This window comes from Salvia hispanica, chromosome 1 (genome assembly GCF_023119035.1).
Source record: "Salvia hispanica cultivar TCC Black 2014 chromosome 1, UniMelb_Shisp_WGS_1.0, whole genome shotgun sequence".
In the NCBI taxonomy this organism is placed as follows: domain Eukaryota; kingdom Viridiplantae; phylum Streptophyta; class Magnoliopsida; order Lamiales; family Lamiaceae; genus Salvia; species Salvia hispanica.
In genome coordinates this window covers 9,261,744-9,288,570 of record NC_062965.1, presented here as the reverse complement: position 1 = coordinate 9,288,570, position 26,827 = coordinate 9,261,744, and the positions used below count along the sequence as shown (strand labels likewise).

Here is a 26,827-nt window from a genome sequence, read left to right as displayed (position 1 = left end):
TGTAGGGGTGATAAAACGGGTTACCTGCGGATACCCATACCCAATTTTCAGCTAAATTTGATGTCTCAATATCAGATCCTTAACATATTGGGATTATCCGATACTCGTATGGGATATCTCGTACCCAACCCTAAACTGTGATTACGTGAGATTTTTCAAATTTGAGTATGCTGAGTTTGACCTTCCAATCAAAAGTGTTTCAAACCAAAAGCCAGGTACATAAAATCACTAAGATTGTTCGATATGTTATTTTCAACTCTTTACTATTATTAAGATTTGATTATTACAAGAGAAAAAGAAAAATAATATACCATCATACATAAAAAATATTGAAACTTTCACTCTTCTAATAATAATAGCCAACAATGTTCCTCAATTTATAGTATTAATTTTGATGGCTTATTTTTTATTCGCCATGTATACTTATTTTTGATAAGTCTTACAACAATAATTTAACATAAAGTACTGAAAGAAGATTATATGATTAATATTAATAATATCGGGCATTATCGGGGTTGGGGATAGAAATTACACGTTATCCGCTTCCCATTTCGCCACCTCTATTTCATCCCAAAAAAAAAATGATTCACTTCTTCTTTGGTTTGTCTCAACTAAAATGATTCTTAATTAAAATAGAAATATATATATATATATATATATATACTTTATTTTAAATCTTTTACTTTCCTATCTTCATTTAATACATAAAATAAAATTGTATAAAATCTCGTGCTATTTAAGGAATGAGTATTTTTCTGGAAACGAAAGGATTCATATCTTAATTTAGAATGGACTTGTTTATTTTATTTATTTTATTTTTTATTTTTTATTTTTTATTCCTTTTTCTTTGGTTATAGTGTAGATATTTATGGGAAGCATTTCCAAAAACAACATTATCCAACACAAAATCTCAGCCTAAACCTCAGTCGAGGAGGGCAAACGGCACCGGCACTCACTCAACACACTGTAACTGAACAAAAAAATTCATGGAATCGTAGTCCAATTCAACCATTAACATATTGCGCTTAAACACTTTATCTTTTTAGCGGCAGAGAATGACGATTCCGACCACTTTCAGCCGGCCAATTAGCTCTTTCAATTCCATCACTTCGCCCTCTTTCTGTTTCTTTAAACCTAATTTTATTTCTGCGGCCACCTCCTCCAATTATCAGCGTTTGGTTGTTAGTTGCTGTGCTGCTGAAGAGGGTCTCTCCTCGAGGTCTCATATCCCCTCTATTGCTTTGCTATCTTATTGTTTACTGCTTTTTTTGTAGGAGTATAATTAATGTGTGTTTTTGGTGTTCCTTGAAACTGTGCATTTGGTGATGGAACACAATTTACTGCTTAATCTTGATATAGCGCCACAATTTGAACTTCTGCATTTGCTATTATTTTGGATGAAGACATGTTTTTTGCTTTGTGGTTTTGATAACAAGTAACATATGGTAGTTAAGCTAATATACTTTTGGGATAAGGGTAGGGTATCACATTTCTCTTCCAACGTTTTCCAAAAGCTTTACCAATTTTGTTAATCAAAATTTCATAATTTCTTGATTCTTACAGCTATCGTTTGTTCCCTATAGAAAGCTAGCTAAGTGCTCCACATAAAGGAAAATTAACGTATTAACAAAATCTAGTTTTGATGAATGGCTTGTTTCCAAAGTACCCTTGACATGCTAAGCACCTAACATGGCTGTTGACATTGTCTTGAGCCCATCTGAAGTGGTTCTTAGCGTTGTAGTTTTTTTTTATGCCTTTTAAGTTGTAAACTAAACATAGTCATTAAACCTCTAACCTTTGTCATGTTCGAAACCAATGCCTAACAACATTACCCATTTTTGTTTTGTGGAGAGAGAGACTCATAGTTTGCTTTATTTTCCAACTGCCTAATTAGTGTGCAATTCTCTTGGACGCTTTGCTTCTAGTTGATAATTGTTCCATCATTCAGAGTTGGCATGTTGAATAAGCATATGATGTCACCATGTGTCTTGTATCTTGTTGTAATAGGATTCGAACTCTTGGATTCCATTCTTCGACTTGCATTAGGGAGAGAAATATCTGTTAACATTCTTGTAATATTGTTCGTTTTGTGTCCATTTCTTGCTGTAGGCAACCGCAGATTTCATCTATACCTATGCCTCCTTATAGTGTAGCATTAAATGGTAGTAGCACACAGAAATCCACATATAAATGGCGTCGGGTGTTGCTGAAAGTAAGTGGGGAGGCACTTGCTGGTGACCGAACTCAAAATATCGACCCAAAGGTTGGATTATTTTGCCTAACATGTTTGAGAATTTTCGCAACTCCTTGATGCTTATAAAACCTGTGCCTTTTCAGATAACAATGTCTATTGCAAGGGAGGTTGCATCTGTTACTCGGCTTGGTATTGAGGTAGGTCCAAATCAACCTTTTATAGGAAGTAATTTGTTTTTATTTAGAATATAATTTTGTTTTGTTCAACCTAGGCAGTAGGCATTACTTTTCTATGTTGTCTTTCATTATCAACAATTAACATTTCCTTTTAATTTTCTATGTTGTCTTGCATTATAAACAATTAACATTTCCTTTCTTCACTCAAGACAGAGAATCTTAAACCTTGTTTTATAGTATGTAGATTGTGCATATCATAGTTATGATTGTGGGTACTTTACCCTTACTATGGAGAATCATTTGGTAGTTATATTATTTCAACCAAATTCCATTTTGTTTAGTTTTAAAAATTGCAGGGTTATATTCTGTAGATCAAAAACAGGTTTGTGAAGATACTTGATTTATATTCATATAACTTCCAGGTTGCAATTGTTGTTGGTGGTGGGAATATCTTTCGTGGGGCTTCTTGGACAGGGAGCAGTGGCCTTGATCGCTCTTCTGCCGATTACATCGGGTAACTTTTATTGCTTGCATTGGTATATCCTTTATGCCTGTTTTTTTATGCTTTGCAAAATTTGAGGTTGCTTAACCTCATCTTCTTTTTATGCCAAAATGTTTTAAAGTAAATCGTAACCATACCAAGAAAACATGGTCAAAACATACTGAGCCAATTCCAGAGTGTACCTTTTCACCATAAACTCACAACTAAATTCCAAATGTTACATACTCCCTCCGTCCCACGTTACTTGAGTCACTTCTTTTTCGCACTTGTTTTGAAAAAATAATAATAAATAGTTAAAGTGGAGAAAAAATAAAGTAAAAAAGAGAATACTATAGTTAAGACTCTTCTCTACATTATTCTCTCTCTTACTTTAACTATTTGTTATTATTTTTTCAAAACGAGTGCAAAAAAGAAATGACTCAAGTAACATGGGACAGAGGGAGTACCTTTTAATTGTAGCTAATTTATGTACAGCCTTCTAATTTTATCAATGGAGTCTTTATTAACTTCTGTTTTTAGGTGAACCATCTATATCATAGTATATTTTTTAATTTGCATGTGGCTCTGCAACATATTTGAATAGATTTTTTTACTCGGCTTAGCCCAATTCAAGTGATGTTGATGCCAAATTACTGGTTCCAGGTTTAGTATAAAATGTAGCTGTAGGATCTTTCATAAATTGTGAATAGATTGTCTTTTATAATTTTCCTATAGTCAAGTTTTGGCTTTTACTTCTGGTATAGTCATGTTTTTATTACCTTTGTTTAACCAAAAAATTGTCCCAAAATCTTATTTCCCCCGTCCCATAAAAATAGTCTTCTTTTTTCCATTTTGGTACGCCCCACAAAAATAGTATCTTTTTTCCATTTTGGTACGCCCCACAAAAATAGTAGCCCCTTTCTATTTTTGGCAAGGCTTCTCTCTCTTATAAGGTGGGCCTTATTCTCCGCTAACAATACTTCAATTACTTTTTCTTTCTACATCCTCCTACTTTGCCAATTTCACATTAAAACTTGTGCCGTCTCCAAAGTCCCTATTTTTTTGGGAAGGGGGGAGTATTAAAAGTCTTATTTTGTGACCTGGAATGATCTTCTAAATTGTTTTGGAGACTCAAGATATTTATGTTTACCTGTTAAGGATGTTAGCAACGGTCATGAATGCAATATTCTTGCAAGCTACAATGGAGAGCATCGGCATCCCAACAAGAGTCCAGACAGCTTTTCGCATGTCAGAAGTTGCGGAGCCCTATATACGAAGACGAGCTGTCAGACATTTAGAGAAAGGAAGAGTTGTAATTTTTGCAGCCGGAACTGGGAATCCCTTCTTCACAACAGATACTGCTGCAGCCCTTCGCAGTGCAGAGAGTGAGTCTTGTTCTTGGAGCTTGATGCTTAATTGCTTTAACATGCGCATGATGTGGATTATTATTTATTTATGAAATACTTGGTGTGCTTGTCATGATAATAAGGAATACAAGCAAAAGTAGCAGAAAAAATTGAATATGTAGCACTAAACATTGTAGGAAGGAGTTGATGGACAGCTTTAGAAGAATAAATATTATGCTAAGAATCTGGTGCAGTTCTTGTTTTCAAAATTTTATCAGAGATATCGGTAGTCTTATTTATCTCTGCAACCCCGAAGGAAACTAGTTGAAAATTTTGGAGGATTGAGAGTTTTGCAATCGCAAGGATTTATATTTTAAATTTGAAGGTTGTGTAATAGTCAATATTCGTTAATTAGCTTGTGCATTAATAGTCAATTAGCTTTTAATTCATAATTTTGTTGTCAGTATTTCATGAGTGTACTGATCTTAATCTTGATTAGGAAGGGCAAAAAACTAATGGTTGAGTTCTCTCTGTATGTAGTTAATGCTGAGGTGGTGCTTAAAGCTACAAATGTTGATGGAGTATACGACGATGATCCTAGGTTCAATCCTAACGCGCGTCTGCTTGAAACTCTGACTTACCAAGACGTAACTTCAAAGGAACTGTCTGTAATGGATATGACTGCAATTACTTTGTGTCAAGAGAACAACATTCCAGGTAATTCTCCATTCCATAGACATGGATATGGATAAGCTCCGACTCCCTTGAAAATATAGTAGTAGAAAAGATATTTCCATTTAACTAAAGTATGCTATTTGGTATGATGCAGTTGTGGTGTTTAATCTGAATAAACCGGGTAACATATCAAAGGCCATCAGAGGTGAGAATGTGGGCACACTGATTGGAGGAACTCAGAGATGATCGGTGACAACTGACAACCAATGTCTTGAAGAGGACACTTTTTGTGTATGTGATTTATCATCTTTGGCTTTAGCTTAAAACTTTAGAACTCAGTATACGTTATTCTTGTAGTGGTCTGTCTTTCTGCAGTTGAATTGAACTTTGAGGGTCCTTAGCATTTTCATGGATTGCTGGCAATTTAATTTTACCACTGTAAATAATATGACATTTAAGATTTTGGTCTACATCTTCTTTATGTATTTTAGTCACTGAAATCTCTCTCCCCTACCACTACACATGAATTATATATTATCTTTCTCATTAAAAATGAAATATTTTTCTTTTTGGATGTTCCATTAAAAATGAAGCGTTTTGGATTATCCCATTAAAAATAAAATATTTTCTAAAATTGAAATATCATCTCATATCTATTTTCCCTTCTCTTTTTTACTTCATTTTTTCTTTGTTAACTCATAAAATAAAATTACATAAAATTTTATACTAAAAAGATAAAAAATTTATATATTTAATAGGACGGAGAGTAAAAAATAAAGATATTTATTGGTATCCTACAAACAAATACTATAAAAAAAAACACTTCATATGCATAATTACTGTTAACTAAATAATAATTAAGTAAATTGTAATTAAGTAAACAATGATGCTAGTTAGATGAGTGCACAAAACTAACATCATTCTAACGGCAACCATTGGAAACTAGAAGAAGTTTATGTAGTATTAGCGCTAGAGGGGCAACACAGTTGATTCCATAGAGACAGATTTGCAAGAATAGCCAAAGATTGATTCTCACTACTTTCATGTAGTTGCAACACTTCTTAAGAGCATCCGCAATGGTCGGCTAGCGACCGGTTAGCCGATTCTTCGCGCTGGCCGATCGGCTAGCCGAACCATTGGAGGCGGCAAGCGGCTAACCGGCGAGCCGATCGGCTAGCCGTCATTGTGGCGGCCCGATCGGCCAGCGCCGATTTTTGTTTTTTGTTTTTTTTACAAACCTATATAAACACGATTTTCGTTTCATTTTCATTTGCACCACTTGTTTTAACGAGTTTTCTCTCTCTCTAACTTTTCTGTACAAGAGCATCATCGCGCGATGAGTAACGCGGGTGGTAGCGGTGGTGGTAGTGGTGGTAGTGGTGGGGATGCTGAGGAGTACGAACGGAGGATGAACGAGGCTATGAATGCCTACATGAACCGCGAGATGGAGCGGTACATGCGTAGGGTGGAACAGCAGGCGATACCTCGCCCTCCACGAGTTGTCCACCGCCGAGCAGTGATTGATCGGGATCACGTAGCCGCACATCGCCGGCCGTACGACGACTACTTTTCAGAGAACCCGCGGTTTCCCGCCAACATGTTCCGGCAGCGCGTTTTAGAATGCGCAGGGAGTTGTTTATGCGCATCGTTGGGGCATTAGAGCGTCAATATCTGTGTTTCCGCTTCGGGCACGATGCGGCTGGCAGACCCGGCCACACCCCTATTCAAAAGTGCACGGCGGCAATCGGGCAGTTGGCCTACGGAGGCAACGACAGACATGTGGGATGAGTACCTCCACACCGGTGAGTCGACAGCCCTGAAATGTCTGAAGGATTTCTGTGGGGGCGTGATAAGCGTTTTCGGTGAGCAGTACCTTCGAAGCCCTACTCCCGAAGATTGTCGAGATTTGATGCAGATGCACGGGGAGAAGTATGGGTTCCCCGGGATGTTAGGCAACATAGATTGTATGCATTGGGAGTGGAAGAACTGTCCGACTGCCTGGAAGGGGGCCTACACGACCGGCTACAAGTCAAAGAATCCCACGATAATCCTCGAGGCCGTAGCTGATTACCGGCTGTGGATCCGGCATGCGTATTTTGGGGTAGCCGGGTCGAACAACGACCTCAACGTCCTGAACTCGTCTCCCCTCTTCAACGAGAAGTGCCGGGCGTCGGTCCAGCCGTCTCATTTGTGGCCAACGGCAACCGCCATGATATGGGCTACTACTTGGCGGATGGGATATACCTCGGTGGCCGGTCTTTGTGAAGACGATCAGACAAACAAATGATGAAAAGAAGGCCTACTTTGCGGAACGACAGGAGTCGGCGCGCAAGGACGTGGAGCGCGCATTTGGTGTGCTCCGGTCTCGATGGGCGGCAATTAAGGGTCCAACGCGTTTGTGGGATGTCGGATGCGTTTCCCAGATAATGTACGCCTGCATTATCCTGCACAACATGATCGTCGAAGACAAAGGCGTACAACTGACTAGTTGGGTCAATGACGATGAAGCCGGTCCAAGCCACGGAACGGCCACCCCTAGTGTACGACGTGGGGTACCTCTCGATGAAGCCGGCCGCCTCAAGGAATTTGCCAACATGCGCCAAGTGGATGCTCATATTCAACTCCAAAAGGATATACTTGAAGAGTTGTGGGCACGGAGGATTGCACGGCGATAGTTTTTTTTCTTTATTATGTACCTTTTTAAATGTAATTTTTTTTTATCTATGTACCTTTTTTAAATGCAATTAATGAATTTTCCCGTATATGTCTCGTAAATTTAATTCCGTAATTTAATTGTAATTTTAATTCCGTAAATGTAGTATATTTTGAATTATTTTTATTGCGGCTGACCTATGGCTGGCCTAAATCTGATGTGGCAGGTGGATTTTTTAGTGTTGCTGACGTGGCAGGGGAGAGAATGGCTAGCCTATTGCTGGCCTATGTACCATTGCGGATGCTCTTAGGTATAAGTGAGTTCTTGGGAAGTGTAGGACAGTGGATTACGGCCCACTCCTTAGCGGGCCACTGCGTATCCTAATTGAACACCGCTCATAATATTGTCGGATCGAGATGTGGAGGGCGCTTGGAGTTGGAGTTTCAACTTTATTTGCAAGTATAGTATTACTATTACACTAGACGTTTTTTGTTTGTTTTGATAAAGGCTAACAGAACAATTATGGGGTGGGTCTAGACACTAAGATTCAAGTTTTATTTAAAAGAAGAGGGAACATCTTTTTAGGTCCATGAACTGTGCCAAAATATCATTTTAGGTCCGTAAACTTTGAAAATATCATTTTAGGTTCGTGAACTACAAGTTAATATCATTTGAGGTATTTTGAACTTTTTCCGGACGAAAATGCCCTTAAGGCCTTCAAAGGGCAATTTGGACAATTCTTTCGCTACTCATCTTGCGTCAAAGGCCTAGAGTCCAATAATTTTTTTACTACTCCTATTTAATTCAGTTACCATCCAAATTGAATTTAAATATAATTAAAATTTGCCATATAAAATATGTGTTAGTTTTTCAATTATTAGATGACTAATTGTAATGATAGTAAATTGTGACTTTATACTTTATTTTATTTTTTCAATCTGAACTGCATTTTAATAACTTACTAAAGGTGATGTGTGAATTCTATTTAGTTAATTTGTTTTAAAATTAGATAGCTATTAATTTGGATTGTTATTCGGAGATGAATTTCAAAATGGAGTCAATTAACATCTAAATTGAATTTAAATATAAAAATTTGCCGTTAAATTTTTTCGGATTTTATGTCTCTGACGCAAGATGATTGACGAAAGAATGGTCCAAATTGACCTTTGAAGGTCTTAAGGGCATTTTCGTCCAAAAAAATTTCAAAATACCTCAAATAATATTAACCCGTAGTTGATGGACCTAAAATGATATTTTCAAAGTTTACGGACCTAAAATAATACTTTGGCAAAGTTCGTGGACTTAAAAAGATGTTCCCTCACCTAAAAGAAATGTTTACATATTGTCAGTGTACCTAGTTTGGGCCTAGCATGTGTGAGGGACACTTTTGTATTTTGGATTTAGTTTGTAAGTAATTTTCTATGGATTGGGAGCTACTTCAATTAGGCCCACTATTTTGGGTTTTGTTTGTTCTATGGATTGAACCTAGATTCCAAGTTTGTAAATTAAAGTACTCTTATTCGATAAAATTTAAAACGTATATGACCTGTTTTGGTTAAAGATAACGTCACTACCACTTGTGGTTTTAAACCCTAACTCATACTCCCTCCGTCCGCTATTAGGAGTCCCGATCACTTTTGCGCATTCATTTTATAAAAATGATATAATAAATAGTTAAAGTTGAGAAATGGTTAAGTAAGAGAGATAATAATGTTGACAAGAGTCTTCTTATCGTTATTCTCTCTCCTACTTTACCAGTTCTCCACTTTAACTATTTATTATCATTATTACAAAACGAGTGTGCAAAAGTGACTAGGACTCCTAATGGCGGACGGAGAGAGTAGCTTATAGGATAATCTAGGTTCAAGGTGTATGAAGTCACTACAGTCAAACAGTACTACATTATTATATGTACTACCAGAAAAATATTGTTCCTAAAATTTCCCAAATTTTCTCCAAATTATAGTGCTCTCCATCAATCTTTCCAAATTTAGGTCCCTGGTGTCCACATTTCTTATCAACATAAAAAAGCAATTTATCTTTATCACCTAACAAAGATGAATTCACCAAATGTCCAAATTAACATTTTCATCTATGAACAAGACATAAGTTAAAAGTTCCATAGGGCATGGATAACACTCCATTAGGAAGAATTATTATAAAGATTTATGTTTTACAAGGTTAGAAATTAGAGATTTAACTATGAAGCTCGAAAGGATTGCTCCACTGGTTCTCTAATTCAGGTTCCTTACCACTGGCCCACTGCACCAAAACCATTCTTTCAATTAATGGAGGCAATTGGTACTAATAATTGTAAGTGCTTAGTAGTACTATTTTATTGTAAATAAATTGATTATCTATACATCTATAGATAAGGGGAGTTTTTGAGATATTTATGTGATTGTCATTTTACATTAAAAAATATTTTAATTTTAAACTAATTTTAGTTATTGAATTTATGTATCTTAATCGGCAGTTTATGATATACGTGTGGAAATTATTTGCATTATTGTAGCCAACTGTTTCATTTGTCAATTATAATTATTATAAAATTGTGTTATAAACATTTGTTGTAGTTTTAATATAGAAGATGAAAAGTTTTTTAAGTTTTAAACATAGGGTAGTTTTGAAGTTTTTAACAAGTGAAAGGTTTTGTAACGTCCCCTTCTCTCCACGCGTCACACGTCAATTAAGTATTTTAATTTATCATGGCAAATGAAAGTTTTTTAATGCATCACACGGGTGTGATACTAGTTGAATGAATATCGGGGAATATTTGGCCTAAATGAAAACAATGTGATAATTGAGTCAACTGGCTAGACGAAGAGAAGCCAAGTGCGTTACCGCATTTACAACAGAACTATGGTATGACAAATTGTTGCCTTGTTTTGATCAATGATGGAAACCGTAGCCCATATTCCAAACACGCAATTTTCTATTAATAAGAGCTTAAAAAAAGTACAACATCAATGGTAAACGATACACTCGCTGCTAAAGTTGTATGCTTTTAATTTCAAATTGGTAATTTCAAATTGGTAATTTGTAACAAACTAGTACTACAACTAAATCAAGTTAAATGGCCAAAATGAACCAAAATGGGAACACTTGCTAACAACACTACAAGGGAAAGAAGTTCTCGGTTTTGTCCAACATACTCATTTGATTTATTTCTCCCTCGCTCTGGCTCTCCCTCTCAATGAGGCAAAGTTACAAGACCTTTGTCTTGTATGGAGTATATAATATAACTCTTTATAATTGCCCTGTTCATCGCAACTCAAACATCTGCATACGAATAAAACCAACTTCTTTTCACACATCGATCATAAACTTAACGTTGCAGTTGAGAAGCAATATCAATTCTACCTACAAGCGATCAGATATAACAAGCCAATTGAATAATCCTTAGTTACTATTTTACCCAAGATGAGAAAAATATGATCGATGGGATGCGACAACCATAAAGTATACGGTCGAAAGGAAAGTACTTCAATGCATGGACATGTTCCACACCTCCCATTTTCCAGTTAAAATGCTTGGACCAACCACCACATATGGCAAAATCGATAGGTTGGTTTAGTACATATACATTTTACATAACATCTGCTAAATCTAGAACCATATGTATATTAAAGCTTCAAGGTCATATAACTATCTATCGATTTCAGTGTTTTATGTTAAAGAGAAACATAGAAATTTGTTTCAACTCATAGGATAAGGATATGCATAAGAAGAGAGTTACGACAAAAAGAGATTAATAATTGTGAATGTGGAAGTTAGGCATACCATGTGCTTTTACTTTACCAAACATATAAGCAATGAGTATTTCATTCCATATGTCAGGTACTCCGGGTAGACACCAGTGGCTACAATCAGATAGAGATGGTCGGTCACTCCACGTCCCCACGTGTGCATCACTTCGGAATGCTGACATGGGAGTTACATGAAGAACAGTCACAGGTGCGACCATACCATTCACAACCTCAAACACCGCATCAGAGAATGGACTTAAATCCTTTCCTACGCTATCTGGAAGAGGTAACTTACTCACATTGCATTGCCGCAGAGTAAGATTCCTGATGCAGATGCACACAAAAACAACTCACTTCTTATTGAAAGTTAGTGTAAACAAAGTAACTGCTGCATGCCTGTATGTACGCCCGATAAAATAATTAAACTATCACAGATTGATGGAAAACAGATTATTCTAACAAAGAATGTCAATGGGTTCCAAGCACTAAATAAGTTTCAGGTTTGTAGCATTACTGCACATCTGACTATAACTTTTGAAAAGTGTATCAGAATTTACTAACTATAAAAGTTATTGTTTGCAATTGAGGTAAGTACCTCCAGTGAGACGGTTCAAAAGTTCGGAAGAAGATTTGTGTCTTTTCTGGGTTAATCATACTGTCCACCCAAGATGACCAAGTCTGCAATGCTGTTCGGAAGGCCGTACCAATTGTCATTTCAAGTTTAAGTGATTCACCAACCTGAAAATAGCACCCCCTGTGAAAGAGCTCAATTCAATCATACACAAACTCAAACACACAAAATGCAAAACTCAAAACACATACACTGATACACACAAACAGCGGCACAGAATGAGACACATCGTGTTACATTACATCCACAATATTTTATTTCAAGTGATGGGGAAAATATAATGATAATAATCTAGCTCTGAATATATATACCTATAAGTATATGCGTGTGTATATAATTCAAGATGAAACTGTTTCCATAGCATATATCACAAACAAGTTTGCTGACATACATGGTTTGCATGTATAACAAATAATTGAGAAAGTTGGAGTAGTTTTGATCATGTTAATTAGAATAGCTATTTAACAAAGTAATACTTCCAAATAGTAAACTAAGCAATGTATGAAGCCTATGTTCGAAAATAATTGATGATACTTTTGAACTAGAATGGATACTCAAGATTCGTTGATGCATATCCTGCCTAAGCAATACAGGAGTCTATAATGACTTAGTTTAAAATGATCCTGAAAGTATTAAAATAATTATACCAGCATTGTATATATAACAAGTTATAATGCATATCAACTGGCACGAAGAGTGTAGTCTGGGTAGATTAGTTATTGGTATATAATGGCTACTGTAGTTTCAAGAATATAAAAACTTTTAAAGTGGAAAATTGAATTCCAATATCCAAGTAATGAAATCACAGCCAAATTTATAGGCATTGCATTTTCACCAAGCACAAATAATAAGAGGAAACTTCCCCAAAAATAATGAAGTAACAGTTCTACTTAAATAGGAAGTATGTTCATTATGCAAATTCTAACCATCTCTGGCTCAGAAGATAGTGAAAACTAATTTGATAAACTACAATTACTCATAATAGATCATGTATATAAGAACTTCAGAGTACTTTATGATGCAAAAAGAGATATATCATCAATGGATGGAAAAGAAAAAATATACTCTCTGTCCAATGTAGCCATAAGTACACAGATTTTCACCACTTGATGCTTTCATGATGAGACAAACACAAAACAATTGAATTTTGAAATAATGAAAACATAAAGTAAGTGCAAAGAATTTATTCTAATGCAAAAACAAGTGCACATCAGAGATGATAAAAAAAATGAATGAAGTCGAGACGTGTTCTTGCATATACTTCTGTGACTCGTACCCTATAAAAATGGAGAGGTAACAGAACTTACGTCCCAAAAAGCTTCCCAGGAACCCACCACTGACCAGAGTTAAAAACCAGAACATCTGAGTTGATCCACTCTTTACTGATATCATCTAATTTGTCCAGCAACAATGCTGATCTAACATTCTTTGGTGCATTTCTTGGTGCCCAATTGTGTTGCACAAGGAAAACTGATCGATAAAACTCAATGGTGAAGTTGAAAGAACTGAACCGTACACCTAAATACCTAACTTGCTTTGTTATGATGTTGTCATTGACTTCATAAACACTTTCCTTGTCTTCCAATCCAGACATTAGCAAACATATCAGAGATTCCCACTGAGTTCTACTCATAGAGTCACCAACAAAAACAACTCTCTTATTTCGGAGTATCTCCAAAGTGAGCTGCACGTTAACTCTTGGAATGTCACAGTGTTTTGGCTTCCACCTCCACTTGAGATAATCGTCATCCACTCTACCATTAGCTAAGCAATTGAATCCTTGCTCTACAAAAGGGCACTCTGAGACGTTATACAAGGGGTAGCGGTCATCCATCACCCATTTTCCGTCAAATACATCACAAGCATCTATGGAGAATCCGTACTCACGATCATGTAAAGCATGTGCAATATTTGGCAGAACATACATGTATCCGCAACCAATGGCCAACATGAAACAAACTAGTGATCCAATAATAACCAAAGCACGAAAAACCCGTGAAACATATGCAGCCCTTTGTTTAACTTTAGAGGAAAGACTCCTACTGAAACTATTCATCTTCTCATTGGGAAGCACCACCATCATCATCACATTTAATCGAAATATACTTTTACAATCCAATCAGGAGAAGCTCAGCTTCCTCAATTAAACATTCATCCAAATTAGCCCTTAACCAATCACTCTTCTCGAATAACTTATTAACCAAGAGCTTAGCCACGCAGAGTTAATTTGGCGTAGGAAAATAATCCCTATGAACTAAATTAACCAAACAAGAAACAATGCTCGAATCAGACAATGCCATTCACAGAGTATATGAACTCAACATTTCCCAACCAAAATAGATTTTCATACAACAGATATATTCCTGACGAAGAAAAACCGATTGGAAAGTATCTTCAATAAGAGCAAACTACAATAAAAGAGAAGAAGACTCTTTATTTAATGAATCTGAAGCATACCTCCTAGATCAGAGGTTATGCATTGTGAATGTGAGAATAATGCACAAATTGGCAGAAATAGGAGATTTGTATAGATAATGATTCGTTTTAACATCTCATTTGGGAAATGGAGTATCAGAGAAAACCTTATGTGAAATTGAGATCGATTCCACTAGAAGGTGATGGGGAGAGAGCAGGTAGCATAATACATTATCCGATTTCACAAATCAAAGTATAATCAAATTCAAACTTTTATCTCAGTAAGTCGGGCTCTTTGTTTTTGTATATGCCTATCAACATCTAGATTTAAATATACTACAATTAATTTATGTAACTTCTATTGGACACAGTAATTAGTAAATTGTATTGAATAAATTAAATAGTAATAATATAAAATAGAAGAGAGAGAAAAAATACTCATTTCATTCCATAATAATCACTTCTTTTTTATATGAAAATTAAAACAAATATATTAAATATATTAAGTGAAAAGATAATAAAGTAGGAAAAGAGAAAAGTAGAGAGAATAAAGTAAGTGGGAGAAAAAGTATTACGCTTTGTTAAATAGGGAAATGACTCAATTATGATGGAACGTCCTGAAATATAAAAATGACTTCACTACTATGGAACGGAAGAAATAGGAGAGATAAAAGAGAGTAAAGTAAGTGATAGACTAAAGTAAAAATGATTAGATGTTTTGTTTTTTTTAAAGAAAAGGCTCAATTTTGTTGGGACATCTAAAAAAGAATATGACCCAAATTAGTTAGGACGATAAAAGTATAAAATCATTAGCAATTTGGTTGATTTTGTCTTTATCAATATTTGCCACTTGATCAAATATATTTCATTATTTAAGTAATCCCACAAAGAACTAAATGCATCAATTTAGGTTTAAATGTATCTGAGAAAAAAAATTACCAAAAATAGAAATATATTATTATTATTGTTATTATTATTATTGTTGTGTTGTTGTTGTTGTTGTTCATTGAACTGAGTTTTTACTTTATTCACTTAAAAAAAATAATTTATTCTTGTGTGTACATCACTCCTAAATGTTATGTATTACTTTATTGGATAATGTTTGTACTTCATTTCAGCAGGACTTCAAATGCTTCTACACATACTTTAATCAAATAGTTTATTACATTATTCCATGTGCTTATTACACCATTCAATTAGGCTATCATTTCCTTCTATTGTCAGCGCTGTGGAAGCATTTATAGAGTACTAATTTTCCCCAGCACATGCTGAAAAGTAATCAATCACTTAAAATGTGACGGAGAAAGTACTAATTTTAGTGGACGAGCTAAAATCAATGTGACCGAAAGAGGAAATACTAAATTTGTATTTATGTATAATTGTCAAAGCATTTGACTATTTAATATCTTGAAATTATTTGTTTCATTGTTTTTTTTCATTTTGACGAAAAATAGGGCGAAATTTATTAGAGGTGAGCATTCGGGTTTCGGTTCGATTTTTTGCCCAAACCGAACCAAAGCTGAAAAATAGAATATAGTAAAAAATCCAAACCGAATCGAACCCGAAAAATGAAAAATCGAACTTAAAAAACTGAACAAAACCGGAAAAACCTAAAAACCGAAAAAAAATATGGAGTATATATTAATATGTATATATATATATATATATAATATTTTACTTATATATACTAATAGGGGGCATGTTAGGGGGCCACCACCCCTTAAAATAACACCATACCACCATTTCTAGTCAATCATTTGTACACGTGGATGAATAATAAGTTGCCACGTGGCAAAAAAAAAAATCTGGCAAGCAATTTGTTGGTCTTTATACATCAATTTTTCTTGTCCAGCAATATCCGACACACTATACAACAATCTATAGATTGCTTTGTAGTGTTTGTAATATTGCTGTGTAGCGCTTATAATATTGTTGTATAAGTGGTGACATGGTGTCACTTTAAACCTACTAATAGAATATAAATATATATACATAATATAGAATTAATAGAATATATATAATACATAATGTAAAATATATTAAAAGAGTATATATTATATAATATATTAAATTAATAGAATAAAAATATATAATATATTTAAAATATAGTTTGGTTTTTCGGTTGTTTTTCACCCTAATCGAACTGAACCGAAAAAACGGAACCGAATTTCAAAATTTCGGTTAGGTTCGATTCGGTCTAAAATATCACATTATTTTAGTATTTCCCACGAATTTTAAAATTAATCTAAAATATCACAAACTTTACATTTTGTTTGTTATTTTCCATTATAGGTCAATCACCATATCCAACTAATATATGTTTGTTTTATCCTACCTGGCACTCCTAAATCAATATTGACATGACATTTTTTTTATCTTACATTGCATGATTGTTCACGTAGAATAAGTTTTTCGCTGAAAATATCGTATTTGGGTTAGATTGGGAAAGAGTAAATGTCAATTTTGGTCCTAAACATATGACCAATATACGAATTTGGTTCAATACATTTACTTTTTGAAAAACGGATCCATAACAAATGAAATTGGAGTCAATCCGGTCCCTTTTTGATTGTTCCGTCAATTTCCGACGGTCAACCATTAATTAGTGTTTTGTTGACCGGATTAGCCATTTTTTATTACTATAGCTCATTTTTTTTTCTAAAAATTTTTGAAATATTTGTAAAATAGAAAACCCTTAAATAAAAACATGAATCAAAATCAATATTTTTTATTCTTCCTCTCTTTCATTTCTTCTTCCCCACACCATCAAAAACCTAATTTTCTTTCTCTGCAACTAGGTCCAAAACCCGTCAGACTTCTCGGATATAGAGAGGTCACTGTTGACGGAGTTCCGGCGACAGCAGCAGCCCATCGACGAGACGAAGCCGTCACCATCAACCTCAGTTGCCGTTTCCACGAAGCAATTGAATTTTGATTTTGAATTTAGACTTTTGAATTTTGAATTTTGAATCTTGAATGTAAGTCCATGAATCTATGTTCCTGAATTCCGACAATGTTGAAATGCATATTAAGGTTCTGAAACTGGATTTCAAACATCCACATAACATTATGAACTACAATTTCGTCGAAGATGAAGCAGAAAAATAGAATAAAATACCGTCAAACTAGTCCAACATTTTCATTATCAATATCAAATACTCCCTGCGTCCCATAAAAGTTGAGACAAAACTTTTGGGCACGGAGATTAAGAATTTATATTAAATAAATAGGAGAGATGAAAAAAGTAGGAAAGATAAGAGAGAGCAAAGTAAATGATGGAATAAAAAAAGAGTGATTAGATGTTTTGTCTTTTGTTAAAAAATGAAATGACTCAACTTTGTTGGGACGGAGTAAAAAGGAATACGACTCAACTTTTTTGGGACGGAGGGAGTACGCCCTAAACATTTGCAATAATTAGATGACTAATAATATGAGATTAAGCTTAATCGGGTCAAAATTTTGCTAATCGACAGTTGATCGTCAAAAATTGACGGAACCGTTAAAAATGGACCGGATCGACACGAATTTCATTTGTTATGGACCCGTTTTTCAAAAAGTGGATGTTTTGGACCGAATTCGTATATCGGTCATATGTTTAGGACCAAAATTGACCTTTACTTATTGGGAAATAAAAAACAAAATGTTAATTTATTAATATTTTACAACAATTTTAAAATTCATAGGAAATGCAAAAATTTGGCCAAAGTCCATAGTTTTATGTCCAATAATACCCACGTGCGACCAAGTTTTTGTCAATTATAAACCATAAAATATTATTTACTTATTTTGCACAATTTATTATAAAATGTACTCACACTTTTCCTTGCTTCTGTTTTCGATAAATGAATTAAATCGGTCTTCCAGCTTCACTGCATGTTGTCAAAATTATATTTTATACTATAAGATACAAATATCTAAAATATATGATGAAAAATATTTCGTTCCGAAGACCTTAATTGGTTTAGTTTTCAAATATTTAAAAACCCTAGACTTTATAAAGTAATGAATGAATTGCAGTAATTTACCCCTCCGCCATTATGATTTATGAGGGAGAATATAAATTTGTGTCACAAATTGTAGGCATATCCGCATACCATTTTCATCAATATCAAGCCTTATTATTTATGAGGGAGATCATAAATTTGTATCACAAATTGTAAGCATATTTTTTTCATATCAATATCAGTATCTTAATGCTTAAATAATGAGTTATGGATTGATACACAATCTTTCAAGTATTTATGACGACACAAGGCAATAATTCCAGCTGATAAAATCTCAATTCCTATTTGAGCATCTCCAACAAGAAAGGATAAATAAAAGAAGTATATCATCTATATACTTACTCTAGAAGTGAAATATACCATTCTAAAAGGAAACATACTCCAAAAGAAAAAGGTATATAGAAAGGTAAATGATTTTTTAAACATAAAATAATTGTACAAAATGCATTAAAAATATAAAGTGTGATACCTTCTCAAATACCTTCTCCTTTGGTTTTTCATAAAAAGAAGGCAAATACGATAGTTAAAATTTTTACCTCTCCATCAATGGAGAGGTAAAGATAGAGTTAAAGATACCTCTTCAAAATAGGAAAAGGTATAATACCTTCTCAAATACCTCTCCCCTTAGAGAATAATTTTTCAATGAAAAAAGAGTAAATATGATAGTTATATAATTTTACTTCTCCATTTACCTATTAGATGCTCTTATGTTTTAGATCCATGTAGAAACATGTACTCTTAAATAAAATATTTTACATTGAATTCAATCATACATGTGAGATTTACGTGTCAAAAATATCGCATCAGAATATTGCTATGAAAATATCGGAAGATTAGATAAAGATAATTTATCAAACATTGGACAAATAATATTGAAACATGGAGTAATTTGAGAAAGTACAATAAGAAAAAATCATAACATCGATCTTAATGAAGCACGGATATGGAAAATCCTAATTAATATAAATACAAATCTAATCAAATCTAACCCCAAAACATTATCATATAAACTAACATAAACATTTAAATTAAAAAATCATTACGTAGTGTATGAATGTATATATATAGAATGATTTCCATAGTAGTACATGTTTACATACTCTCTCTTTTACTCTTGTTTCATTTCCTCTTTGTATTTTTGGGGATTGAGAAATTTGAAGATCGGATCCAGAAATTCTTGTACAAACTCCACTCTCTCCAATAAGCCCAAGGTTCATTCCATAAATTTGTACTCTCTTTTCCATAATTTTTTACGTTGATTTGCCTCTTTATTCTTCGATTGCTACATTTCTTATTGTTTTTTGCCTCACAGATGCCGTGAGCGTCGATGGAGAGAGTCGTTCAAGGTGAAAAATAAGGTGAAATTATATTTCTCTTTCAATTTCTTTGATCATCACTGGAATGATTTGTTTGAAGAATCACAAATCACAAACTTAATGAATATTTTGGATCTGACAAATTATTTCATATTTGTTCAATTAAAAATTGTATCCATCATCTTCTGACTTTGTTCATACACAAAGAGGCGCTTGATTTAATTTTAATCAACTGGTTACATTTATTGACTTTTAATTTATTTAAATGTCGGCTTCGATTCCCCATTAATTAATTGCAATTTTCGGTGCATACATGTGCAATTTAGTAGTACTAACATGAATGAAATTCACTGATTTCGAAGCGTTGAAGAGAAGGAAAATGTCGTCGTCAAACTCGCCGTGCGCGGCGTGCAAGTGCCTGCGGCGGAAGTGCACGCAGGAGTGCGTGTTCGCGCCCTACTTCCCGCCGGACAACCCTCAGAAGTTCACGACCGTGCACAAGGTGTTCGGCGCCAGCAACGTCTCGAAGCTCCTCAACGAGCTGAGCGCCGCGCAGCGCGAGGACGCCGTGAACTCGCTGGCGTACGAGGCCGAGTACCGGCTCCGCGACCCAGTTTACGGGTGCGTGGGGCTCATCTCGGTCCTCCAGCAGCGGCTCCGCCAGGTCCAGGTCGATTTAGAGAACGCCAAGAAGGAATTATCCACTTATATTGGCCCCTCCGCGATGCTCCCCATTTTGAGCCACCCCGGATTCGCCGGGAACTACGCCGCCGCCGCTCCATATCAGGTGGTGCCGTACAATACAATCATGCTCCCTCCGCAGCCGCCGCAGCAGCAACAACAATTTGTTGAGCAGCTGGCGGCGGCGGCGGCTGCTCGGGAACAAGAAGAAATGCTGCTTAGCTACGAGCAGAATAACGATATTATGCGATTCAACGGGGGATTTGATCACGACCGAGGAGGAGGGCCAGTGACCGCCACCGGATTTAACGAAGGCGGTGGCGCAATGCAGTTTGAAGCCATTCCTTACCAGCAGGCTCAGGCTCAGGCTCAGGTTCAAGCTCAACAACATCATCTCCATCTCCATCAACAGCAACAAGAGCAACAACAACAACCAAAGGAGGAGGAGGAAGAGAAGGAGATGACCAATTGTGCTCCACAGTGCTAATTTTCTGACAAATTCCAAAAGCCTTATTATTCCTTGAACAAGATATTACATCCCATCCAGGTAAATAATTTAATATCTGCATTCATTTGACAGATGAGGGCATTCAATGCAACACACTTCTTTTTGTATCTGTTTTCTAGTGCATCAGTTATGAGAATTATTGTCTTGTCACAGCCATCACATTCAGAAATTATCATGACTCCCAAAACCTATACAAACCCTAACATCCCTTTTCAACTACCCTACTTCTATGCATATTACTCATGGATTCAGTATTTCAGTTAGCATCCAAATGGACAGATTATATACCCTGGCCTACTAGTGTATTTCACTTGCCAATAATTGAATAAGAAATTGGGGAGTTCATATATACATGTACTATATATTGGGGTTAAGGGAGTGTTCCCTTGTTTTTTTTTTTTTTTTTTAAAATGACAACCTTTATCAGTTAGCTGATATTTATCGATCATCGAAATGATATTGAGTTATTAATTGATACTCCCTCCGTCCCAAGGAAGATGACCCCTTCCTTGGGCGGCACGGGATTTTATGCAACTTTATTTTGTGTGTTAAGTGGAGAGAGTAGATTGAGAGAAAGAGGGGGATAAAGTAGAGATAAAGGGAATTCCAAATTTAGTAATGAGTCATCTTGGTTGGGACGAACGAAAAAGGAAAGTGGATCATCTTCAGTGGGACGGAGGGAGTACTATATTTTATGATATCAACTGATATTAACGTATTTATTAATGGTATTGTATTCTAACTTTAAAAAGAGTTATGAAATGAACCATCCTCTTAGATTTCATAAGCTTGGTCAAATTCTGTGAAATTTAGAATTAAAATATTAAATTATAAAGTTTCAATTTTTCACATTTGTCCTCATCTATAAACAAAATGTCGTCTTTTGATGATGTATAATGTGTTTCATTAAAATAACTACTTGGTATTTCTTTTTTCTTATCTTAATCTAATGAAAAATGCTGTTTTGAACATCCTTAAAAGACGAAATTGTGCCTATAAATGAGACAATTGATAAAATTGAAACGTCATAATCTAATATTTCGATATTAGACTTTGTAAGATTAACTAGAATTTGACCAAACTTCTTAATTTAAATGACTATTAACTACATATACTACCAGCATTAATATACCTGGTGTAAGAAGCTTCTGAAAATATGTTGTACAGGGAGGTTTTGTCCAATTAATGGCCAATGTGAGTAGTTGAATGGTTCACTGGGCACGCCATTATTAGTGTATTTCTTTATAAAAAAACGAGCTGCACGTTTTTCACCAATAGTACTGTACTTTTATATCTGAAAGACCCTATTTCTTCCATGTTTAGCCTACTAAAATGGACTTGTATCACCTAACAAAATGGAATATATCATTCTGCTTTACTATGATAAATTGTCCTTTTCTACTCAAGTTGTCTTAGTATTTTTTTTGCATTCGTGTGAAATGGAAAGAGATTATGGTTGCGTGCGAGTGTTGTTTTATTAGGGGATTTTCGTCATCTTTGATCAACTCTTATTCACATTTAAATTTTAATTTGATACAACGGAATAAATGATGCATGCAAAATACTCATGGAATAAAATTATGTCTTGTGTTGTTAGATCTGAATCTAATTGGGTTAGTCAACGCTCTAAGCGTACACAAATATATTAACACTGTTGTCTTATATATTTAATGACTTAGTAGTACGTCTTATTGAATGACTGCTCATAGAATACTACTGTTAATTGTTTTTCCATTGGATTGAGTTTTTAATTTGTCAAATGGGATTGAATTGAATGACCAGTATATATATCATTTATTAATCGTTCAAGTGTTGTTGTTCCCTTCACTAAAATTTTATAATCTTTATTTTTTTGCAGTGCAAAACTAGTGAGAGAGAGAGAGAGATAGGTGGTCGTGGGAGAAATCTTGTAGGTATTCACATGTACGTAAGTCATTTTCTTTCTAGTTATTTTTGTGTGGAACTCGGAAAGATATAACAATCTGTAGTGGAAGAATACATACATTGGAAATGTAGGAGCAGCGTTGATTTTAAATTTACGATACTAGTTTCCTCTTTTAGTTTAACTTTCACGGTCCAACCTGTTGCATTCTAGCAGTAATATTTAACTTTGTTAATAACATCACAATAATATAATCAGGGATGTTAGTGTTGCTTGAAAATATATGGGATTTAGGGGGTTAAGATTATAAATTATTATCTTGTTGACATAAGATTAATCGATAATCTGAGTAGAGCTGATCCGGAACTAGATGCGTTGGCTTGTTAATTGGGTTGGAGCTAAATATTGTCTATCATTCATAATGTATTATTTTAAGTGGAACAAGAGAGTACTTTTTTATAGATTCAAAACAAAATCACAAATCATATAGAATCTTGGTTTGATGCCTTGTCTACAACTCGTCTTATCCATACAAGTAATGGGAAACATACTAAAATCATTTTCGAGCACTAGAACAAAATCCATTCTTACCACCAGCAAATTAATTCTAAAATTTCAATTACAACTCTGCTTTTTCAATCAAACATATCTTTGTTACGCTCACTTTTGATATATTTATTTATGTTATCATGTTTATAAAATTAAAAAAAATGACTAAACATTCGAACATATTTCATCGTTAAGATAATAAAAAACGTAGTAAAAATTAGATGTTTGGTCAAATTTTAGTCTGTTTCACCGCTTAAAATTCAATTGAAAAAATTATGAAATTTAAATTTATTCGCAATTATTATTAGACCAAATAATTTGTTTGTCTATATTATGTAATGTATTATTGATGTTTTTAACCAAATAACATAGTTTAACTTATCGTTTATGATGTGCACGTATACCTTCTTGACTGTCATTTCATATTCAATTTCATCCAAAAACAATAACATGGAACAATTGCGAACAAATCAAAACTTTTAAGAATTTTGCTATTGCTTTTAAAATATTAGGAATAATTCAAAATGTTTGGGCTCAAGAGTTATCCATAAAGCCCATTGAAGAATATGATCCCATAAAGCCCATTGAAGAAGATGATTTTCAATGTCTTACGTTAAATAAATGTGTTTGCAAGCAAGCGGACGGAAATTTGAAGACAAAATAGACTGATTCTTCTTGGAGTCATAGGCTAGAAAATTAGGGCTTCATTTTCTCGTGTATTTTTATAGTACTTATATTTATTTAGATACTCAATTTATATTAAAAAAAAATAGTCTCGTTTATGGATGACACATGTTTTAAATTGAAAATAATAAAGTAAGAAAGAGAATAAATGGATAAAGTAAGATAGAGACAGAGAGAAAAAAAAAGTGGATAAAATATGAAAGAGGAGAAAATGTAGGTAAAGTGCGAGATTTAAAAATGAGACTATTTTTTGTGGCCATCCCAAAATGACAAATGAGACTATTTTTCGTGTTTGGAGGGAGTAGTTAGTTTCATATTTATTATCTTTCCAATTGATGGATCCAGGAACGGAAAATGGAAGGGGCAAAATTACCACTGTGCTTCGTTTCATTCCAGATGTCATAAAACATGCTTCAAATGAACACCAGACATAATATGCACCATTTCTTTGGTATACTATATTTTCTTAAATATCATTAGTTGGTAGCGTTGGTGGCTTAAGATGTAAATATGACATCTTTAGATAGATATATTTTCCCCTTAAATCAACCGAACACATTTAGGAAAAGATAGATGGATAAAATTTTATCTCTACCATCCGAATCACGCAGTCTCTCTAATATCTACTAAACTATATGACATTTTTTAATAATACTCCCTCCGCCTCATTCTAAGTGGAACATTTCGATACAGGATTTTATGTAGTAGTATAGTTTTGTGAGTTTAGTAGGGAGAGAATAAAATAAAAGAAAAAAAGTAAATAAATGTGTCATTTAGAGTGAAACATCCCAAAAAGTAGCTATGCCACTTAACGTGTGACTGTGTGACGGAGGGAGTATTCTGGACAATCACAATTTCAATTAGATATCTCTAAACTATTTAGTCTTTAATAATATTGTTGTATTGTTTTCTAAAAGTATAATAATTTATTTAATTGAGATTCTTAGCTGCATATTTTCTACCACTAAAATTACAATATTCAACTTTAAATGTTAGTCTGAATTTAATATGGCTTGAATTTGAACAAATCTACCTAAGAAAGCATTGGGTGATTACCTTCTTCCTCGGGGCGACGTCGGTAGCGGAGGGGGCGACTATAGAAAATTTAAGTCAGGCTCCATGGTAACTGGGCCCAGGAGGGCCAACCACATCCCCTTACCCTCCCTTCCCTGGATCCGCCACTGCCTATAGAATATGATAGTACAATATGATCATGGGAGGAGCCGTGCATCAAAGGTTTCAGCAACTACTAGATTCCAAGAGTAATTGGCCTATTGATATGACGTTCAAACTCTGCACAAAGGAATTCATTGTCTTCGTCTTCGAAAGAGCTTCACGTGATTAATTTGCACGCCTCAATCGGAGTCCAGTGGACAGTGTTATGGTTGTTTTACAAAAGCCGCGCACTGAAATGCAGGTGACTCCAGAGAGAACACGCGACTGGGCGAATGAAGGGAGGAAAAACACCCGGGCAAGCATTTTAAACAGTTTGGGCAGAGAGCTTGTACGGCTGGGAGAAATGTGGCGTGGGAAACGCTCGGACGGGCGTTTTGCACTACATTGCCAAATTTATCCATTTTTAAGACTTTTTCTTGTGTGTTCAACCGCACCTATATTTAATCATTTGTGAGACATTAAACCATAGATTGTTGATGTTGAATCTTAAAAGACTCCTATGGAGCATCTCCTTTTTGAGATTTTATCTAGTAGGTTTTTTATTTCCTCTATTAGATTAAGTCAAGTAAAGGTACGCATTTATGGTTGTGTTCCATATATTGTGGAGTCAGTGGAGTGATTGTCTTGATGAAAGTAGACTAAGGTGTTAGAGTTTGTATACTAGAAATCACGTTTCGAGTGATTGAATACTGTAAAACTCTTATTTTATTTTCCAATGAATAAAACAGATTATTTTTGTCATAATGTTGTTATGTTTTACATTTAATGGATGTTAATGCATGTTTAAATGTATAAGTTAACTTAACAAAGTCTAAGTCTTTGTTTTAGTAGACCGGTTGTGGGCGTCGTCCACTTTAAGGTAATACGGTCAGTTCTAAACAAAGAAAAATATGAATTTCACAACCTAGATGGAATTAGACTACCCATCGAGAAAGGTTGCAATGTCAGATTTGTTCAGATTTAAAGCCCCGGGGAGAATCGCTAGCCATCTTCAATTTTTGGAGAATTAATTGGGTATTATTCTAGTAGAAAGCATGTTTTGGGTTTTCAATTTTTTAAAAGCATGATTAATTCAAGTTAGAGCATGATACGTAAATTGCGAATAGATTTTTCAAATAATCCAAAAGACCCGATTATTAGGGATTTATTTACATGCTCTTCCCCCCGGGCACCAAAATTGGTATCGGCGTTTTGGCCGTTTATTTAAATTTAAATTTATGTTTAAATGCTTGTTTGGATTAAAGCATGTTCTTTGTTTTTTTTTTTTATTTTTTGCATGTTGAACTCAAGAACATTCAATCAAAACGTTTTCAACGGCAGAGGGCATTCGGGCCGGCCCGGACTTTGCGTATGATCGATGAAGAGGGTTGCTTCAGGGGGGCCCCGGGGCGGCAGGGGGGCACCCCCGGCAAAAGCAAGGGCCTGCGCCCCCGAAGCCCGCCAAACCCTCCCGGCCCCGAAAAACGCGATGAAAGCGACGGGGCGAGGACGGACCCCGGGGGCGACCCCCAGGGAAAGGGGTCCCGCCCGCCGATGGCCCCGGACCAGGGGCACGGACGCTGGACGGGGGGCCCTGGCACGGGGGCCGCCAGCCACCGAGGCCCCGGTCTTCTTCGCAAACCCAAACCCCAAACCCCTAATACCAAACCCTGCCGACCCCGCGAGGCGAAAGGGCGGGCCAGGTGCAGCGAGTGTCGGGGGGGTCCC

The 26,827-nt window shown here is 35.1% G+C and overlaps 3 protein-coding genes across 4 annotated transcripts; 2 read left to right on the top strand and 1 right to left on the bottom strand.

The window, feature by feature from the left end:
• Positions 1–901: 901 nt before the first annotated feature.
• Positions 902–5,342, top strand: LOC125219020 (uridylate kinase). Its single transcript, XM_048120903.1, has 7 exons — positions 902–1,219; positions 2,110–2,263; positions 2,338–2,391; positions 2,793–2,884; positions 4,010–4,236; positions 4,738–4,914; positions 5,027–5,342. Exons 1-7 carry the CDS (start codon positions 1,056–1,058, stop codon positions 5,116–5,118), a joined length of 960 nt encoding a protein of 319 aa, XP_047976860.1. The 5' UTR covers positions 902–1,055; the 3' UTR covers positions 5,119–5,342.
• Positions 5,343–10,514: 5,172 nt separating this feature from the next.
• On the bottom strand, positions 10,515–14,513 carry LOC125201914 (protein trichome berefringence-like 7). Of its 2 annotated transcripts, XM_048100211.1 has the most exons (5): positions 14,363–14,513; positions 13,213–14,268; positions 11,870–12,028; positions 11,309–11,598; positions 10,515–10,807 (listed from the first exon to the last, which is right to left on the bottom strand). In XM_048100211.1, the coding sequence occupies exons 2-5, from the start codon at positions 13,989–13,991 to the stop codon at positions 10,800–10,802; spliced, it is 1,236 nt and encodes a 411-aa protein (XP_047956168.1). In that variant the 5' UTR covers positions 13,992–14,268; positions 14,363–14,513; the 3' UTR covers positions 10,515–10,799. The 2 variants fall into 2 exon arrangements, with proteins under 2 accessions (XP_047956168.1, XP_047956167.1); XM_048100210.1 differs by having other exon boundaries at positions 13,213–14,513.
• A 4,908-nt stretch (positions 14,514–19,421) lies between these two features.
• On the top strand, positions 19,422–22,901 carry LOC125218012 (LOB domain-containing protein 36). Its single transcript, XM_048119606.1, has 4 exons — positions 19,422–19,535; positions 19,637–19,682; positions 20,003–20,868; positions 22,688–22,901. The coding sequence occupies exon 3, from the start codon at positions 20,020–20,022 to the stop codon at positions 20,806–20,808; it is 789 nt and encodes a 262-aa protein (XP_047975563.1). The 5' UTR covers positions 19,422–19,535; positions 19,637–19,682; positions 20,003–20,019; the 3' UTR covers positions 20,809–20,868; positions 22,688–22,901.
• The last annotated feature ends 3,926 nt before the right edge of the window (positions 22,902–26,827 follow it).

Bases quoted from the DNA above. Each gene is read 5' to 3' on its own strand.
- LOC125219020 (XM_048120903.1), top strand. From the start codon at position 1,056: ATGACGATTCCGACCACTTTCAGCCGGCCAATTAGCTCTTTCAATTCC. The intron at 2,264-2,337 runs GTTGGATTATTT...GTGCCTTTTCAG, and splicing joins CTCAAAATATCGACCCAAAG to ATAACAATGTCTATTGCAAG. The intron at 4,915-5,026 runs GTAATTCTCCAT...GGTATGATGCAG, and splicing joins TCAAGAGAACAACATTCCAG to TTGTGGTGTTTAATCTGAAT.
- LOC125201914 (XM_048100210.1), bottom strand. From the start codon at position 13,991: ATGATGATGGTGGTGCTTCCCAATGAGAAGATGAATAGTTTCAGTAGG. The intron at 12,029-13,212 runs GTAAGTTCTGTT...GCTCTTTCACAG, and splicing joins CCTGGGAAGCTTTTTGGGAC to GGGGTGCTATTTTCAGGTTG. The intron at 11,599-11,869 runs GTACTTACCTCA...CATCTGCATCAG, and splicing joins TTTGAACCGTCTCACTGGAG to GAATCTTACTCTGCGGCAAT.
- LOC125218012 (XM_048119606.1), top strand. From the start codon at position 20,020: ATGTCGTCGTCAAACTCGCCGTGCGCGGCGTGCAAGTGCCTGCGGCGG.